Genomic DNA, 21,155 nt, shown 5'->3' with positions numbered 1-21,155 from the left:
TTGATAAACTGTACGACACACTAGAAACAAACTGGATATTGAAAGCAAAGCGTTTGTGGGCTCATATTCATGAAACTTTTTTTTCTCGAAATTATCCAAGTAATTTCTCATTTTCCTTCGTAACTCTTATTTGAGAACACCCAGTATAAGGTAAGAACAAACGAATTAGTAACAACAAAAATTATTTCGAGTAATTTGGTTCAAACTTCATTATCAAACTTCTTTTTCTAACATTACAGATATGAATAAAAGTTATCGTCTAAAATTTTTTTTTCGATTATCCCTCCCCAAGAAAAAAAGATCTACGCCCTTGGTTCACAAGAGTCGAGAATTGAGAGAAATGTCAAATGTAAACGATGTATGCGCCATCTGAAACAGACCGCGATCTCTCGAAATCAAGTAGGTATAAATCTGAAAAATCTCCCGTTTTGTCTGAAAGTTTTACAGGTATAAGTAGACACACCAGGTTTTCTATGCATCTTATCCACACCTACTGACTGGACTAGTTTCAAAGTTGTCAACCTCTTTGAAATTGGAATGGGGCAAAAAAGGGAATTGTCTAAATGTCAAAACTGAAAACATTAAGATTTCAGATTTTTCTAATTGGTTCGCTGAGATAGCAAATGCAGCATGTTGTGTTCTAAGTTATCCGGAAACTGAAAATGAAAGGAAGAAAAAATACGTATGTGCCGCCAGTGATGAGAACTCTACCCGCAAATTCAATTGCCTGTTCTGCAAAATGAACAATCATTGCACATATACTTGCAGTAACTTCAAGCAGTTGGATTCAGACAGAAGAAAAATAAAATTTGTTTCTGTTGTTTGCGTAACAATCATCAGATTAGGTTTTGTAGAAAGAAAAACGTGTGCAACAAAGATGGTTGTGATAAATTCCATCACAGCTTACTTCATCCAAATTCTCCGAGAGAATATATTGCCACAGCACCAATTTCTGAGACTGAAAATGTGAGTTATCATACAAAAGAAACAGAAAAGAAAGTTTTATTGCGCATAGCTCCTGTAATTTTAAAAAATTAGTGAAAACGAGGTTGATACATATTAGGGCTGGGAATCATGAATGAATGATTTGAATATTCGAATAATCATTGAATAATTATTCGAATAATTGCATTTTGCATTATTCGAATAATCATGAATATTCACTGAATAGTTGAATAATCAATGTCTACTTTTCTATTCATGAATAATCAGTGAATAGTCGAGTATTCACTGAATAGTTGAATAATCAATGACTACTTTTCTATTCATGAATAATCAGTGAATAGTTGAGTATTCACTGATTATTCAGTGAATAGTTCTCTATTCAGTGAGTAGTTGGATATTTATGAAGTTACGAATGGAAGTTTGAATGATCACTTGATTCACTATTCAGGAATGATTAAAACAAGGTTTTGTGATTCACAACGGACAAATCGTTTTACTAATATTGAAATTACTGGAAATTCCATAATATTGAAATTCATAGATGCAATTGAATTGAAATTATTCATTTAATAGTAGTAGAAAAAGGTATGCAGCCAAAGAAAAATCAATAAAATTTGGATTTCATCAATGAAAAAATATAGAAATGGAATATAAGATTCTAACATGCCTTTTGCAAAATTCAATGACATTTCACTGAGCTTGACTTTTATTTTTTTGGCGAACGTCCAATTACGTTACTGTGAAAATGATCGCAATACGCTCTATTAGTGATGACGTCACACACTGCCATTTTAGTTCTCCTGTCAGTGTTCGGAATCCAAACAAACAAATTGTCATTCAAATTAGTACGTTGTCGTTGAAGAAATTGGCTTATTTTGATAAATGAGATTATTTAACGAACGATTATACTATTAATTGATAGACAGAAGGAAAGAAATTAATGCCGTAAGTTCGAACTTGAGGTTCAACTAATAAACACGGCTTTTTACAAAATCTGGGGAATGATACAGAATTCAAAGTTAATGTATTAACCTCGTTTCTTCTGTCTATCGATTAATACTGAAATCGTTCCTCAAATACTCTTATTTATGAAAATAGGCCAATTTCTTCAACGAGACCATACTAATTTGAATGACAATTTATTTGTTTGGATTCCGAACACTGACAGGAGAACCAAAAATGGCGGTGTGTGACGTCACACTAATAGAGCGTATATGGCGAGAGGCAAAACACCAAAACGATTATACCACGTCGCAAAGGGTATATCGGGTGTCCCAAGGTGAGTGGCCTATTAGATTATTATGGAAACTATTGATGGTAAAGATTTCAAATTTTGTGGATAGATATTTGGCCAGTTAAGGTACATTTTTAAAATAATTTCACATTTCCAGTGTTGCCGGATGTACGACAATTTGGCAACAACTTTGTTATTTTGAATGGGACATCCGGTATTTCTATTTTTTTTATGATACTCCATAAAATATTAAATCTATTCACTCTTACTTTTCCATCCCTATCTTTAACGGTTTTGAGTTATTAATTATTTTTCGAAATTTTAGATCAAATTGGCGTATTACGAAAATGACTCTAGTTCGCTCAATATTTGAGATTTAAGTCAGAAATTTTGCAAGTCGTTAGATATTGATCTGATCTGTGTCACTGCTTTTGAATTAGGGTTGTCAATAATACAGGACGGACCAAAAAAAATCATCATTTGCCAAGTTACAAAATTGTGAAAAAGTTTATTTTTTCAAATTAGACACCTAGTATATTTTTCAATTTTTGGAATCAGTACAACACATTCTACAATTTTTCTATTCACTTACACAGACTTTTTTACTATTTTGTAACTTGGTAAATGATGATTTTTTTTGGTCCGTCCTGTATTATTGATAACCATAATTCAAAAGCAGTGACACAGATCAGATCAATATCTAACGACTTGCAAAATTTCTGACTTAAATCTCAAATATTGAGCGAACTAGAGTCATTTTCGTAATACGCCAATTTGATCTAAAATTTCGAAAAATAATTAATAACTCAAAAACCGTTGAAGATAGGGATGAAAAAGTAAGAGTGAATAGATTTAATATTTTATGGAGTATCATAAAAAAATAGAAATACCGGATGTCCCATTTAAAATAACAAAGTTGTTACCAAATTGTCGTACATCCGGCAACACTGGAAATGTGAAATTATTTTAAAAATGTACCTTAACTGGCCAAATATCTATCCACAAAATTTGAAATCTTTACCATCAATAGTTTCCATAATAATCTAATAGGCCACTCACCTTGGGACACCCGATATTCACTCATCAAAACGCTCGGATTTTATTGGTTCATTAAAACATGAGTTTAATCATTGAATATTGACTGAATATTCATTGAATAATCACTGAATAATCATTGAATAATCACTGAATAATCATTGAATAATCACTGAATAATCAACGAATAGTTGAATATTCATGACTACTCATGAATAATCAAGCATGAATATTTGTTTGAATGAATTATTCGAATAATCGAATGAATTTATGGATGAATATTCGAATACAAAAAGGCGAAAAAGTCCCAGCTCTAATACATATGCGTTATTCGATGAAGGGTCCACTATTACCATGATAGACAAAGAGTTAGCCTCATTTTTGGGAGCAACAGGTCCAGCTGATCCTCTGAGAATGCGCTGGCTGGACAAATTCAACTGTTATTGAAGAGAACGATTCTCAGAGGATCAACTTAACTATCAAAGGCAAAAATGAAAATAAAGAATTTTTTATGACGAATGTAAGAACTGTCACCGATCTGAATTTACCAACTCAGACAATTAGTTACGAGAAATTCATGAAAAAATGGAATTATTTGCCACCAATTAACCTTCCAGACTTAATAGATGCGCAACCAAAAATATTAATCGGGCAAGACAATATTCATTTAATAATTGCACGTGAGGTTATAGAGGGTGGAAAAAATTCACCAATATTGTCCCGTACTAAGCTTGGTTGGGTTGTTCATGGCAATATGAGCCGCTTATTTTGAAAGTGGCCTAACTTCATTTATCTTCAAATCGAGATATTGAAAGTTTTGCATTTCAAACTACGCGGCTCAGTTATTCAATTAATTCGGAAAACTTATGTGTAAAAAATGTATCGTATTTTCTCTGAATATAAGCAATCTGAAGTTCGTCACTGATAAATAACATGAAGTTGTACATGTAAACAAGGTAACCGGTAGAAAATTGAAAAACGGAGTTAGGTTACTTTCAAAATAAACGGCTCATATGATGCACCGTGGCCGTGTTGACAATGCATTCATTTTACATGTCGATAGGGATGAAGAATTGCATGAATTAGTTAAAATGTCTTTTAAAATTGATAGCCTTGGAGTGAAGATGGAAGAGAAAATATCAGTAGAAGAAGCTAGAGCAATGAAAATAATGGAAGAAACAGCTAAGAGTGTCGGAAACAAGATGATGTTAAAATGCCTCAGTTGAGGTCAGCAGCAGAACAACGTCTCAAAATGATGGAAAAGAAATTAGCCCGGAATCCAGCATTTTCCAAGGAATATTTAAACAAATTGAATGAATATGAAGGCAATTCGTTTGCAAGAAAGGTCATAGATATGGAAATGCAGGATGAAAAATCATGGTATCTACCTCATTTTGGAGTTGTGAATCCCAAGAAGCCTGGAAAGGTAAGATTAGTTTTTGAGGCTGCCTCTAAGATAAATGGTATCAGTTTAAACGAAAAATTATTAAAAGGTCCTGATTTTTTAAATTCCTTACTGGGTGTACTCTTCAAGTTTAGACAAAAGAAAATTTCATTCACAGGAGACATCAAAGACATGTTCCACAAAGTATACATCAGAGAAGAAGATAGAAAATTTCAAAGATTTTTGTGGTGGGGAGAAAATGGACAAACGACGGAATATGAAATGACAGTGATGATTTTCGGAGCAGCTTCTTCTCCAGCTTCTGCACAGTTCATAATGAGAAAAACCGCGAAAGAGTTTGAAGAAGAATTTCCTGAAGCAGCAAGGGTAATTTTGGAACAGCATTATATTGATGATTATTTAGATAGTGTTGATTCTGTAGAAGAGGCATTAGATTTGATAACCGGTGTCAAAGAGGTTCATAAGAGAGATGGTTTCCAAATAAGAAATTGGACAAGAACTCCAAAGAAATTTTAAAGCTGATTCCGACAGAAAAAAGAACAAGGGAATTGAAAGATGTAGAAATAGAGAAAGAGCTTCCAACAGAACGTGTTCTAGGACTTCACTGGAATCCGAATGAAGATTTTTTTTTTGTTCAAACTCGAACCCAAGGAAATTATGGAAATTTTAGAAAAGAAAGCAACAACTACCAAAAGAAAAATGTTGAAAATTGTAATGTCAGTTTTTGACCCTCTTGGGTTTCTATGTCACTTCACTGTCATAGCAAGAATTTTGTTACAAGAAATTTGGAAAATGGGTTCTGGATGGGACGACAAATTAGAACATTCGGTAAATGAAAAATGGCTCAAATGGTTGCAAGATTTAAGAAAAATTGAAGGTTAGAAAATTCTTAGATGCTATTTGGATGATAATACGGAACGTAAAATACAATTGCATACGTTTTGTGATTCCAGTTCGAAAGCCTATGCCGCAGTTTCGTATTTTCGAATTTTATCATATCAAAAAATGTATTCCAATATAGTTATGGCAAAATCAAGAGTAAGTACTCTGAAAACCTTATCTATCCCTAGATTAGAACTTCAAGGGGCAGTACTGGGAGCTCGTTCGGCTAGAACAATAAGAGAAAAACACAGTATTCCTATAAGTCGTCAGTATTTTTGGACGGATTCCCGGACAGTAACCAGTTGGTTGAAATCAGACCCTCTCAAACTTAAGCCATTTGTGAGTCATAGAGTTGATGAAATATTGGATATATCTGAAGAGAATGAATGGAATTGGATTTCAACAAAGGAGAATGTAGCAGATGAAGGAACCAGGGATAGTATAAATCTCAGAGGAAAGAAAAGATAGAGATGCCCTTAGAAGTAAATAGCGTTGTATTGTAATCAATTGCAACAGCATGATGATAAAGTGGAATAGGACAACAACAAACCTGCAAAATTGACAACTAGAGGGGCGGTAAACATTTCAGTGGCGTAGTCAATGGTTCTCTTACTGCTTCTTATTAAGTTTTCGGTGCTGAAATGTTTGGAACAAACATATGCATATTTCGGCAAATTGTTCATTTGCAATATTAATACGTGGCACAATATTTTGCTAAATTCTCTATTTGAAGGAAACCTACAAATGCATTGAATTAAGTTTTCGATATCTCACAAATACTACGCCATAGACGAGATATATTCTACGCCTATGGACTCAAAACGTGAACTAACCTATGATAGGTTAGGTTTTCATTTCCGATGTTTTACACACTATACATGTTTTTCGAGTATTTACCATGATTAAAATTAACAATGTGTAACTTAAAATTCACAAACTTGTATGAAATAACGCCGATTACAAACGTGAAATTAAAATGAACAGTTAACCCTTAACGCACCTCTAGTTGACACGTGCAATAACAACAACAGAACCGTGTTGCCAAATCCTCAGAATATTCGCAAAACATCTATGCCACAGAAAGGAGAAAAGATTACTTCTTCCTCAGAATGGCAACGCAGTACATTATAAGTGTTTGTAAACAAAAATGTTATAGCGATGTCAACAAATGCTATAAGGCACCTCTATCTTTTCTTTCCTCTGAGGTATAAATTGTGAATGGTCGGAATTAAGTAGGTGGAACATTGGTCCATCCTTCCTCAGATGCGATGAAGACACGTGGTTCAGAGAAAACGAAATAGAGATAGACAAAGGAGAAAATGAAGAAATGGACGAATTTTTCAGTGAAATGAAAAAAGAATACGTTGCTCTGATAACGGAAGGAGACAATTTAATTGAGTCTATTCCAAAAATTGAAAGGTTTTCATCTTATCTTCGACTCATAAGGTCAACTGCCTGGTTGTTGATAGCTATTCAAGTTTTCAGAGGTACCATAAAATCGTTCTTTGAGTTATTACCAGATGAAGTAGACAAAGCTGAAAAATTATGGTTTAAACTTGTACAGGAAGCATGTTTCAGGGAAGAAATTCAAAGTTTAAAGAATAAGAAGCCTGTCGATAAAACGAGTAGACTTTATAAATTATCGCCAATGTTGGATAGTGAAGGAATTGTAAGGATAAACGGAAGAATAGGAGAATCAGAAGATATCTGTTAAGAAACAAAATTTCCGATCATTCTCGATAGAAAGCATTATTTTACACGTCTTTTGATCCTTCATTATCATAAAAGAACCAGTCATCAGGGACAAGAGTTGGTTTTGAATGAGTTACGACAGAAGTTTTGGATTTTACAAGCTCGAGCTGCTGTCAGAAGTGCATGGAACTCTTGCTATAGGTGCAGGAATTTCAGAGCGAAACTCATAGTCCCAGAAATGTCTCCACTCCCAAAATGCAGGGTAAGTGCCTTTGTAAGACCTTTTACTTTTACAGGTATGGACTACTTTGGTCCAATGAATGTCACCATTGGCCGTCGACACGAAAAACGTTACGGGGTTTTATTTACCTGTATGAGTATTCGAGCCATCCACTTGGAGATTGCAAATTCTTTAACTACCGACTCCACCATTATGGCCATCAAAAGAATGATCGGACGAAGAGGTTGTCCTAAGAAAATATTTGCTGATAATGGTACGAATCTGAAGGGAGCCGAGAGATAAATGAAGAAGGCGTTGCAGGAAATGAACGAAAATCAGATTTTAGCCGAAATGACCACTAGGGGAATCGAGTGGGTAAGGATACCACCGCTAACACCACACATGGGAGGTTGTTTGGAAAGGATGGTGAGATCCGTAAAAACGGCGCTATCTGTCACTCTCAAAGAGAGATCGCCAAAAGAAGAAGTTTTGTCCACCCTTCTCATCGAAGCTGAAAATATAGTGAATAGTAGACTCTTAGTCCACGTTCCAATAGATTCCGCAGATGGAGAAGCTTTGCCGCCGAACCATTTTCTTATAGGGACTTCAAGTGCTTCTCCACTTCCTTGCCTCTTGTCGGAAAGAGATCTTGTTACGAGAAAGCAGTGGAAGATATCCCAATATTTTTCAGACTGTTTCTGGAAACGTTGGATCAGGGAATATCTTCCAACTCTCACAAGAAGGACGAAATGGCACAAGAAGACGAAAAATTTAGCCGTAGGAGACGTAGTAATGATAATCGATGGTGACTTGCCCAGGACTGCTGGATGAAAGGGGTGATCGAAGCTGTTTTTGTTGGAAAGGATGGACAAGTCAGAAGCGCCGACGTCAAAACAACACTGGGAACATACAGAAGACCAGCTGTTAAATTTTGTCCCCTAGATATTCAATGAAGTTGTTGTTTTATTTATTTTTGGGGGGAGAATGTTAGTTTTATATAGTTCAATAGTTAGTTGGCTTTTCAATCATTCAAATATGTTATATTAAAGTTTCCATAGTAACAGTAAAATTTGTTATTCTAAGTAAAACAGTTTTGTATAAGTTAGAGCAGTAAAAAGTTATTATTATCCAAAAAAAAGAGTTATTATTAGCCGACGTACAATAACAGTTGAGTTGAAGGCAGTTATGCAAGCACTTCAAGAATGTAGGGTCGATTTTCGATACTCCAAACTTATTAACAACATATATAAAAATGCTTCAATGACGGTAAAATTGTTTGAGAACACTGACCGCATACCCATTAGACGTGGGGTGAGACAAGGCGACACAATGTCCCCAAAATTGTTCATAACAGTCCTTGAGAGAGCATTCAAACAGATGAATAGTCATATAAAGGCATTAATATTGACGGAAAATACTTTAATAACTTGCGCTTTGCAGATGATATAGTACTTATTTCTGATAACCTCGGGGAAATGAAAGAAATTATATCTGACTTGATGAAGACATGCGAGGAAATTGGGCTAAAAATTAATATCAGTAAGTCAAAATTCATGACAAATCTGGTTTCCAGTTATAACATCGACATCGATGGTTGAGAGGTTGAAAGGGTTGAAGCCTATATATATCTTGGCCACGAAGTTCATATTTCGAGAGATAATCAGACAACTAAACTGAATAGAAGACTCACTCTCGCATGGGCGGCCTATGGAAGACCGAAGGATATTTTCAAGGGTAATATTCCTATCCAACTAAAAAGAAAGGCGTTTAATAAGTGCGTGCTTCCGGTTTTAACATATGACGCCGAAACCCTAACATTGACAACTGCAACTGCCAGAAAACTTAGTGTTGCAAAGAAGGATGGAAAGGTCTATGCTGGGTGTATTTCTGAAAGATCACATTAGAAATGAAGACCTACGAAGGAGAACTGGCGTAGAGGATGTTATCACCGTTGTGGCCAAACTTAAATGGAGCTGGGCAGGTCATGTCGCACGGATGAGACGGGAACAGTGGACAAAGCGATTGCTGGAGTGGAGACCACGAGCAGACAAGAGAAGTAGAGGAAGACCGCCTACACGATGGACGGACGATATAAAGAGAATATCTAATAACTGGATTCGGACAGCACAGGACAGAAGCGAGTGGAATAAAATGGGAGAGACCTATCCAACAATGGACGCAAAGGGTTGTATGATGATGATGATAGGACCATCAGGCTCAAATGAGAAAGAAGCCGAAAAAACATCAGCCAAAACTTCAGCGGCCTCCTGAAGGTTCCCGCACATCAAACCAGAAGCATCCCTCACCAGTCGCGTTGAAACTTTAGAATTGAGGGATGATCGCACATACTTGAAGAATTTTTCTCGGTCACTGCTCAATTCAATTTTGGACTCATATTGCGTCCTAGCCTCCTCATCTCTTGATCCAGAGCATTAGAGTATGAACGGTGGATACGGTAGTCGCAATCGAGTCTACTGCGCAGAAATCGTTTCCAAAGATCCTTTTTTCGAAAATCCTCTTCACCAAGCTGAAGTCAATCCACGGTTAACTGACATTGACTAAAATTTCCCTTTACAATGCAAAGATATGAGTAGGTACTCAATTACCACTAAGTTGAATCCATTGCCACCTGTACCACTAAGGAATATCGAAAATATCAGGAATCTAAATATCAATATCAGGCATATAAGTTTCAGGTTAAGTACCAGAAGTTCGATTATCAAAAAAATTCGTCATACTGAACTTGTAATATGACATAAAATTTTTACCAATTTCACGAGAATAATTTGACGGTGGCAACATTTTGTTGAAGAATCATTTTCTCTGCCAATTTCAATCCTGCAATCTTTTCACAATGATAATGCATTCCATTCCAAGGTTGTTGGTTTATGTGTCTACTGACCAATATTCATGTTAAGAAATTATTAGTTGAAAACGCATATCTGTATTAAAAGAAATTTTATGAGTTTCATTTGCCCATTTGGCATCATAATGATGAAGGAATGTTGACTATTTTCTTACATTTCATATCATTTTTCCCAATAAGATTTATCAATGTTAAGAAATACTTATCAACTAACATGAAAGAATAGAAAAATTTCACTCACCATTAAAAACTTTAAAACTCCATGAAATACTTCTTTTTGATTATCAGTACTTCCATAATCCCAAGGAATTTGATGTGTTTCATTAGAAGTTTGCTTGGCCTCTCCACTGTAGCCATACGGTAAAGGACCTTTGACAAAAAAGAAATTATAGACAAACTATTGAAATATTTATATATTACACTAGACTAGAATGCTTGGAGTGTAAATCAAAATTCCCTAGTCTGTCATAAAAATAGAAGTACACTAGTACGTACTAGATGGAAGAAGCAGTTGCATATAAATTGTTAACCTTATAACTAAATGGAGGATCAGTAACACCACTTGCCATAACATCAAGTCTAATTTTTTCTCTTATCAAAGCACATTATTTATTGTCATTTATGTAATCAACAGATATATTTCTATAATGTTTTACTAGTATAGTATTATCAGCATAAACTTTGTTAAAGTAATTTTTTTTCCTCTTTCCCTTGGGCCTCTTTGACTTTTTTTTCAATTAGGAGAATCTAACCTTGGTAGTACATCCAAAATCACTTGGAGGAAGCCAGAATATTTTAATTATACAAGAGTTGTCCAAATTTCCAGCAATTCATTAGGAACTAGAGAATTTATTGCCTAACAGTACATTTAAATGAAGCCCGGTATTATAACTAAAATGGCTAAAATAGTCCATGTGTCACCTCATACCGATTTGGTTACTTTTCCTTATCTGCAGCTATGCACATCTATCACTTCTTTATTATCTTTCTTATGATTCGCATAGACCGGTTTGGTCCGTAGGTGGATCAATAAAATGCGCATTTTAACTTGGTTTTAGTTCGTTGTGACAGATTTTTTTCTTTTCAGCAAGATTTATTTTCTTACCAGTTATTTTGAATAGATCGCAGTATGCTAGTTGATCGTCATATAAAATAATGTGTCGATTTGGTCACTTTCATTGCCTGAAATAGTACCCGTGCTGCGGCGTGGTAATTTGATCGCTTTTATCGGTGGGAGTTTTGCTCATCTTCCACGTCCCAATAGAACTAGTTTGGGGAGTTATTAAGAGCCGTCTAAGAAAATTTAATCAAACACCGACAAATCAAGACAATGAGAGGTTTTAAATGATTTTGAAAATTATGTAAGGCAAAATTCTCTGGCACATGTTAAAACAACTGAAGAGAAATATTTTGCGATCAAATCTATTCCTCCAGTTACTTCCAAAGTCGGTAATGAAGAAAATTATTTCGCATTTTAAGGACCCAAACACCACTGAAGAATAGATTTTTAGTGGAATACAAAAAGCACTAGGTGAAATAAACCTATAAAATTTCCACTACATTTTCTGATCGATTTTATCAATGTTAACTTCAGACAGAACATTTTCACACTCTCTTGTGTGCTTTTAATTTTTTTTTTAACTGTTTATTGCATATTTACAATCTACTTATACAGTAATTAGTAAAGTTGGTACATGGCTTGAGTCGGGTACCATCCATCAATGGTTCTCCACACAATTATACCTCCAAGAGGTCTTCGGTCCAGGTTCTTATCAATTTCTTCTCCAAGAGGGGTTGGGCGAAAAAAATTGCTAGTCATTATATTTTCGTGATTTGTGGTTCGGTCCTTGTATTTGTTGATTCTTGGCTTTATTGTATCTTTTATTGATTTTATTCTCAAATCATTTTGTAGACTGTGGTTTGTGACATACCATGGTGCTCATGCTATCATACTCAGTGTTTTCGTTTTCGACTGGAATGCCTTGAGTAATCTTGTGTTGGATGGCTTAGAACATCCCGAATTCTATTCCATAAGTACTTTCAATTTTACCACCTGATTATGTCATCATTGTTGATAATATTCCTTGCTAATGTATTGCAGGTCGATAATATAGAATAATCAAATTAAAACATAGAAGCATTAATGATGTGACAAAAAAAGCTTTTCACTTCTCGAATTATCTGGAAGAATTGACAACATAATTTAATAAAATCAAATAAATATTATTTTCTACTCTAGGTTTTAAAAAGCCTGCAGCAAGGAGATCAAATGGACATCTGGAGAAGCATTTTATGGAGTAATTCAAGCAAAATTAGGTAGTCATGTAGAATATATGACCTTGTCACCCTCGAAAGACATCCAATTTTCTTCCTCAAATTAGCTACGTTGCCAGATTGAAAAAAGTGTTTATTTCATAGTTTTTATTATGGAAGGTTCATGTCAAGCAGAGGGCTGTGTGATGATGATATATTACTACCATTCTGTGCAGAGCTGCTAGTTTTCAATAAACTTCTTAAAAATAAACATTCATTTCAGAAAATTTATATTTGAATATTTTACTCACTTAGTTCTTAGGGCTTACGAAGGAAAGAACTAACCAAAGAAAACCTCCACTTTTGCTAACAAGCGTTCTGTCTAATTTACAAAAAAGATTCATAATTACATTTAGTTTAGAAAATTATATACATAAATCAATAATCATCATGTTGGTGTAATAATGTATTTTCTTAACCACTCCATTTGAAGTTCTGTCAGTGGCCAATGTAATTCCAGTGCCGAGGGTACCGGCTAGGTCATGGATGTTGTATATGTTTAGTGGTGGTTAATGAATTATCGTATATTACTTGATTATGGGTACATAGCATTACTGCTGAGCCCAAATAAAATAGAAAAAAAAAAAATGTAATTCCAATAATTCCATAAACATCTTGACTGCTAGGATGAATTTTTCGTAACATTAATAATCGTATTCAGAATCAGAATAAATATTCAGTGATATAGGTAACCTATATATTGGAGGATTGAATATACTTTATGTTAATGTACGAAGTTTAAAAAACAAACTAGACGAAATTCAATGCCTTTTAAAGGCTAGTAAAAGGGAGATACACATCATAACTTTGCCTGAAACATGGCTATATCCTGGTGAAGTACAATATTTTAATATACCGGGGTACGCTGCAGTACATGAATGTCGAGACTCTAGAGGAGGAAGTGTGGCCATTTACATAAAACAGGATTTCAGGTACAGTGAGGTTGCCATGGCCAAGATTGATGACTGTAACATTGTTGGGGTAAATCTAAACAAACAGAAACTCAGAATAATTGTGATATATTGATCACCATCTTCCAATATAAGACAGTTTTATGATGCTTTGGAGCAGGTACTTGACAGGCAGAAGAGGAAATATAGAATTATTGGAGACAGCAATTTGGATTTACTTGAGGAAAACAATAATGTGCTCGAATATAAGAGTATAATAGAAATGAATACTTTTACATTGAAGAATAAGAATAAGGCTCCTGACCATCAACTTTGAAAAAACACATTACGTACCCTTCAGCATACAGAAAGTGAATTTCGGTAACTTTCTCCCAATTTTTCAAAAGACCCCAGCAATAAATTTTTCAATACTGCCGGCCACTTCAACTAATTATCTGGGCCTGACTATTGACTGCAACTTGAAGTGGAACCATCATATAACAAAACTGTCAGGGAAACTACGAAGTTTACTCTACTTGTTCAGGCATTTCAAAACGATGGTAAATATTGACCAGCTGAAGTCTGTCTACTGTGCCTTGGTGGAGTCACAGCTCAGGTATGGTTTGATAGCGTAGGGTGGTGCATATAATCATCATCTATCACCAATCGTAATTCTTCAAAAATGGATTTTGAAAATAATTTATGGAAAAGAAAGAACATTTTCCACAGTGGAACTATTTGACCTTGCGCGAGTCCTGAATATCAAAGAACTTCACTTTCAGTGCATAATAAATAAAGAAAAATTTACAAAAAACAAAAACCCCACAAAGAATAAGTACTCCACAAGAAATCATCCTCTTGCCGTGTATATTCCAAAAGTGAACAGAACCCTTACGCTGAGAAGTCATGTGTTTCTTGGTCCAAGATTGTATAACAGAATCCCCTTAGAAATCCGTCGAATGAATTCACCCCTAATGTTCAAGAAAAAAATTAAGAATTGGCTGCGAGCGAACACGGTTGTCTCGCAGTTCCTTTTGTCCTAGGATGTTGAGTTCTCTACATTATTCCCATTTCTGTTTTGAATTTTATTCTAGTCATTCTTTAATGCGGTCCGAATATGACTCGTGTGTCTATTGTGCTCTAATATTTTACTTATAAAACTATTTATTTTACACCCAGTGGAAGTGATAACTACATATCTTATCGTGCGTTGTTTTATATTGTTGTATATTCTTAGAACTCTTGTCGGAGTCTATACTGTTGTTTTTAATGTGTTTTTGGGAAACCTATTGTTCTTCGTCTTATATGTACCAGTGATTTTATATTTTGTTTGTATAATTTTGAATGATTATTGTTAAGAGCAAGTTTTATATAAGTTGTATGGAGCATTTTTTTCTGTGCAACAATTTCTTTCTGGTAAATCTATTGTTCTTTACCTTGCATGTTCCAATTTTTTTTATTCGTATACATTTAAATGATGATTAATTTGAGTGAGTTTTATCATGCATTCTTCGTCCATGCTACAGCTTCGTTCATGTCGTATTTTAGGTATTATTTTATTATTTTCGTACACGACAAATTTTAATGCTTTGGTCGATTTTAATACGCAGACGATCTCAGATGCTGTATTATGGGCATCATGGTGGAATAACTACGCCACATACAAGTAGTTTCCCGCTACTTCCGTGGTGTTTCTTTTTTTGCGTGTTGTTTTTTTTATGTACTTTCATGGCATGGGCGTGGTGCACTGGGGAACATGCAAGCATATATTTTGTATACCATTGTATATTATGATATTCAGGATGACGTTTTTCAGAGGTCAACAAATTTTTCACCACAACGATACATTAGTTAACATTTCACTAATAGTTGTATTTTGTATTGATCATCTATAGAACTTTTATCAATTAACGTTATATGTTTTATATCCACACACAAGTAGCACTAACTGCTTCTGTGAAATTATTTTATTCACAATCTGTATTTTAGTGGTAATCTGTATCTTCATTGTATGTGAATAAATTATTATTTTTAAAGAATAAGATAGATTTAGACTCTGCCACAAGGATAGGATTTCACAAAAGCAGTATAATTGATCATGTAATGACAAACCAGGGTCTCAGTTGTAACATATCACTCAAAGATCATAGTATATCAGATCATAAATTAATCTATGTAACCATGAATCAAGCAATCGCAGAAAATGGAGAAGATGTGTGAGTTTCGAACTTAACAATAGAACTAAAACTTTCAGTGATCTGGCTGAAATATTATGTAGAAATAAAACACTGTGTACTAGAGAGAAAAAATTAAGAATAGTTAACGATAATGAATGGATAACAAAGGAATTCATTGCTAATATGAAACATCGGGATACTTTATATGAGTCATGGAAAGGACTGAAGACGTTACGATCTGAACAAGAATTCAAAAGAGCAAAGAACAATATGACTAATCTGTCTAAGCAGCTGAAAAAAGAATGGGCGAATAGAGAATTCCAAAAAGCTGAGAATAACCCAAAGAAGATACAAAATCTGCTAAATCGTTTGGTCCACAATAAGGGTTCAAGAGATCACAGCATCGATGTGACACATGTTGAGGTTGATGATGTTGTTATTACAGATGAGAAAGTTATTGCTGACAAATTCAACGAACACTATGCTACAATTGGAGAGAAACTAACTACTAACATACATCAAACCCAAAATAAAGAATTCCCTGAGCAGGAGACAAAAGAATCAATATCACTGAGTTTGTGCAACAGGAGTGAAGTAGTGGAAGTGATCAAATGCAGTAAATCGAACGCGGCCGGTGATGATGAAGTGACGAGGTCAGATTTAGTCAACTTGCTTGATGTTGTGGTTGACGCCATCGTTAGGCTTGTCAATGAGGTCCTTACTACAGAGGAGTTTCCAGAGCAATTGAAGATCGCGAAAATAATTCCCTTGCACAAAAATGGTTCAAGACAAATAATAACCAATTATAGACCTATATCAGTACTCAGTATTTTCTTAAAAATCATTGAAAAAACTATGAAGACAAGAATTAAAAATTATGTGAATGCTACATTTGGATTTGACAAGTATTCAGTATGGGTTCAAGGAAGGAAGTAGTACATCAAGTGCTGCCGTTGATCTGCTAGAATTCGTCTCTACTTAAATTAACGAGGGTAATTAGGTTGTACTGGTTTTTATAGACTTGCAAAAGGCGTTTGATACTGTATATATAGATAAACTTTTGAGGAAGTTGTACAAGATGGGATTTCAAGGGACAGCTTAAAGACTTCATGAAACATACCTGAAAAATCGAATTCTTTACACTAGTATCAATAAACAAAGAAGTAAAAGGCGCACAGTTAACATGGGTGTCCCTCAGGGTTCAGTATTGGGCCCACTGCTGTATTTGCTCTATGTACATCTGATGGGTTCGATATCAAGATATTTCTCTTTTGCGGATGATACTGTCCTGGTGTACTCAGGAAGATCTTTGGAGGAACTGAAATTGACTATCAATGCTGATCTGCTTTATTATTCTGACTGGCTGCGTTGTAACAGACTGAGAATAAATGTAGACAAGACTGTATATATGTGTAAAAGGCAGAGGAACAAGCCATTCCATGAAATACAAGTCAAGTTTGATGATATTTCACTTGATCATGTGAAACAGCACAAATATCTAGGGTTGTATATTGATGAAAGATTGAATTGGGAAAAACACATAGAACACATGATACATAGGGTAACTCCTGTGGTGGATTCACTGAGAAGATGCTCATTTATGTTCAGTACACAACACAAAAAAATGATCTACCACAGCTTGATCTCCTCCAGACTGAGTACCTCATTGATTGTTGGGGAGATGCATCAAATACATTACTAACAAGGCTACAAGTGTTCCAAAATAGAACTATAAAAATATTGTTCAACTTCAATATTGATGTAGGAGTTAACATTAACATATTAACTAGTAGGATGTAGGAGTTAACATGCCAATGTTAACTTCTACATCAATATTATATAGTTACGAACCAGATATGGAATTATGTCCCAAAGGAGTAAATACAGTTAATTATGCCGATGACACAAATTTGCTTCTAGTTGAAAAACTGTTCTCAATGTTAGAGAGACTATCTGAAATCACCCTAGATAATACTGATGAATGGTTTCAAAATAATAATTTACTTCTCAACAAAGAAAAAACAAAGTTCATATTTTTTACGCCAACACAATCAAGAAGTGAAGGAAATTTAACAATTAATTTGAATCAAGAAATATACCAGATACAAGAAACAACTAAATTTTTGGGCATCCATATAGACAAAAACCTCAATTGGAAAGAACATATAAACATTCTATGTGAGAAGATTACTTCATTGATTTATGGTCTAAGAATAATAAGTAGATATATCCATAGTACTTACCTGAAAATGGTTTACCATGGAATAATAGAGGCAAAATTGAGATTTGGAATAATATTTTATGGATCAGGAAGCATAAGACCATTGTTCATTCTACAGAAAAAGGCAATTAGAATATTAAATAACATGAAGTATAATGAATCCTGCAGGAGTATCTCCAAGAAAAATAAATTATTGACAATATATGCACTTTACATTCAGGAATGTGTCCTCTTCATTAGGAACAATGAACATCTATTTGAAAAATATGAAAACAAAAGAACTTTCTACGGAACCAGGAACGAAGATTAAATTTATCCCATTTATAATTTAACACTTTCTCAAAAGCAGACGGAATATAGATGTCTCAAAATATATAATAATCTTCCCAAAAGTATAAAAACGATAAAAAATATGAAATATTTCAAAAAACAATTGTTCCAATATCTAATTGAACTAGAACCATACAGTTTAGAAGACTATATGTAATTAATATTTTGACACTATTCCATTTCGTTTTCATATTATATATTTATATGTGTATGAATGTGATTGAGAATAAAGAACTTTTATTATTATTATTATTATATAAGGACACTAAACTTTTGGACATTCATAACCTAAAGAAATTTGAACAAGTTAAACTGATACATGGCATGACGAACAATTATATTAAGTCAAATTATAGATTTACACTAGTACAGGATGTACATACTCATAACATCCGAGATAGAGGTACCATCAGAAGTGAACTCAGGTTCACAACGAAAGCCCAGGACTCCCCAATTTACCGAGCAATAGAAGCATTTAACCAAACACCAAAAGGAATAAAGTATATAAGAACTAAAAAAACTTAAAATTAAGCTTAAGTTGTATCTGAAAGATTCATTTTGTTTAATTTAACGTTGTTGTTGTTGTTTTGAATATTTTATAGTATTTTATGATTATATTTTGTATATTGGTAAATAGGCCTTGTCACCAGTACTTGTACTGTAGAGGTCAAGAATAAAGAAGTAAATAAAATAAATATTATTATAACTGTCGCGATGGATGACGGGAATTAGTGAAAAATTTTTTACTATACTACAAACAGCTGATTAATTGTTCGATCTGGCAACATAGCTGCCATTTCGACGTAGCAGACTCAAACGTCTTAAGGTCATATACCTATTTCACATGATTACCTAAAATTAGAAGAACTATAGGTATGGTCTGTATATTACATTGGTTACTATGGTTAGGAAGTTGGTGGTCAGTATATGTCAAATTTATCAATATCCGATGACTATTTCCTTACACTTCGGTGAGTTATCTGTCACCAGAGCAACCATACTTTTATTCTGGATAAGTTTGGTAACCAAGCCCACTCGGCTCGGCAGTAGTCATTTTATTTTCAGATTATTGTTTATGAATATTTCCCATGACTTTTAACACTCAAAAATTTTATTATTTTAATTATGAAACAAATACTCTTCAGAGCCATTAAAAACTATTAGATATTTACAAATTGAAAGAGATCAACCAATTATGACCACCAAGCGAACTGTAAATACGAAGCAGGTTACCTGAAACATTGAAAACTACTAGTAACTGCTCTGAAATTATTGATGATGTACGGACCATACCCTATATTAGGTTACACACTAGACACAGCAGACAGCTGATCTGTCTTTTCGTTGGTTATGTAGTAAATAATGAGAATATTTACAAACCAAGCATCCACATTTTATGTACATCTCACCTGGATATATTAATTCCTCAAAGATATCTCCTTCAGAAACACCATGTAACATAGAAAATCCACTAATGCCGATCTCACAAGGGTAATACCTTTTGTTGTCAGATTCCAGACAGAAACTGTTGATATTAATTACATAAAATTGACAATTCGTCAAGTCTGTAAAAATTAAAATAAAGAATTAAATATCTATTTAAGTTCATAAATTATAAGTGATAGAAAAACTACCATTCCTGATAATTAGTTTTTCATGAAAATAATTGTACAAAAAACATACTGTTGTACTTCATAGCAAGTGTTATTTCTGTCGATATGTTATCTTTCATTTCTTGCTCAAATTTAATTCTTGCATTTTGTTGACTTTCTAGTGTCGACACAGGTGCTGCTTTAGTTTTATTATTTTTCTTTTTTCCACCATACATCTTTTTTTCTTCTGCAGTCATATTCTATCAAATAAAAATAATAAAATTCTAATGATAGCATCATCAGATTTTTTTTTTGAATCTAAAGGGAATTGCCTCAAAGATCATTTGTTAGTAAGGATGAATTATATGAAATCATCTTCAACAAAGTTAAGAACTTATTCTGTTCAGATATTATATAGTAATAACTAATACAAGTCATACTCTTTTAGGTTTTTAATACTCACTCTCCATATAGCATCAGCCTTCTCCATAGCTTCATTATGCGATTGGATTTTATTTTGCTTTTTGAAATCCAACATAAAAGAATAAAAATTGTTTGGCGCCATTGCGAAACTGAAAAAAAAACGAGAGAATAAACAATTCATTGGAAGGAAATTGTTCCATTAAAAAAAAAATTAATATGTTTGTTATCAATATCTGAAATCAGTGTTATATATCAGTTTAAAATGCTCATCTTTTATATATTTAAACATATAATAGATTATATTTTTTCATAGTTTCTTTGAATTATTCTGATTATCATTTTGGAGATTTCATCCTACCTTTTCAATATGAATTTATTGAACTGTTACTTTAATTCTTATAAGATTAACTTAACTAAATGAATGAACACAACATGGACTATACAACAAATAACATATGTATGAATAAAATAATGTAATAACCAGAACCAAAAGCGACTTCAAATCAAACAGCAATGAAATCCAATGTTGCCAAATTATTCAGGATTTTTAGTTGACAGCGCAGGAAAGAGAGGGATCCACTGAACTTAGCACTGAACTGAACTGTTCTATCAAAATCAAAGACTGTAGTCTGTGTTTCTATATTTCAGTGGAGCTAAGATGTCTAAAAACCTGATGTATGGACTGATTAGATTTTGTTTTGCCAATTTTGAGAATATAAGTTAAGCTTCAGATTGGGTAGGATCGGGTTTCAATTAATGTATCCTGTCAAAATAAGACGAAAAAAGATCGAAATGAAAAGTATGACATTGCGGCGCCACCACGAAATAAAACTAATATTTTCAATTTGGTCGTACAGTCCATTCAGGAATTATTGACATCCCGGGTGGCTTTGGAAAATCGAAATTAAGTTGGTACTGGCTCCTTCAGTA

At 33.8% G+C, this 21,155-nt stretch overlaps 2 protein-coding genes across 3 annotated transcripts in view; one reads left to right on the top strand and one right to left on the bottom strand.

Moving 5' to 3' along the window:
* Positions 1-20,747, bottom strand: part of LOC123677850 (protein maelstrom 1) — a 28,190-nt gene extending 7,443 nt beyond the window's left edge. Inside the window, exons 1-5 of one of the 2 annotated variants that reach the window (XM_045614578.1) lie at positions 20,584-20,747; positions 20,266-20,374; positions 19,894-20,062; positions 19,620-19,775; positions 10,521-10,648 (exon numbers count right to left, since the gene is read on the bottom strand). In XM_045614578.1, coding sequence (XP_045470534.1) covers positions 10,521-10,648; positions 19,620-19,775; positions 19,894-20,062; positions 20,266-20,367 — 555 coding nt within the window. In that variant the 5' untranslated portion in view covers positions 20,368-20,374; positions 20,584-20,747. The remainder of the gene's footprint in view (positions 1-10,520; positions 10,649-19,619; positions 19,776-19,893; positions 20,063-20,265; positions 20,375-20,583) is intronic. The other variant, XM_045614579.1, reaches the window with a different exon arrangement.
* On the top strand, positions 5,625-7,446 carry LOC123677851. Its single transcript, XM_045614580.1, has 2 exons — positions 5,625-5,940; positions 6,707-7,446. The coding sequence occupies exons 1-2, from the start codon at positions 5,625-5,627 to the stop codon at positions 7,213-7,215; spliced, it is 825 nt and encodes a 274-aa protein (XP_045470536.1). The 3' UTR covers positions 7,216-7,446.
* Positions 20,748-21,155: the final 408 nt, after the last annotated feature.

This window comes from Harmonia axyridis, chromosome 4 (assembly GCF_914767665.1).
Source record: "Harmonia axyridis chromosome 4, icHarAxyr1.1, whole genome shotgun sequence".
Taxonomy (NCBI): Eukaryota; Metazoa; Arthropoda; class Insecta; order Coleoptera; family Coccinellidae; genus Harmonia; species Harmonia axyridis.
The sequence above is the reverse complement of the archived record's forward strand: the minus strand, read 5'-3'. Positions and strand labels throughout refer to the sequence as shown.

Bases quoted from the DNA above. Each gene is read 5' to 3' on its own strand.
- LOC123677851 (XM_045614580.1), top strand. From the start codon at position 5,625: ATGTATTCCAATATAGTTATGGCAAAATCAAGAGTAAGTACTCTGAAA. The intron at 5,941-6,706 runs GTATAAATCTCA...CTTTCCTCTGAG, and splicing joins AGATGAAGGAACCAGGGATA to GTATAAATTGTGAATGGTCG.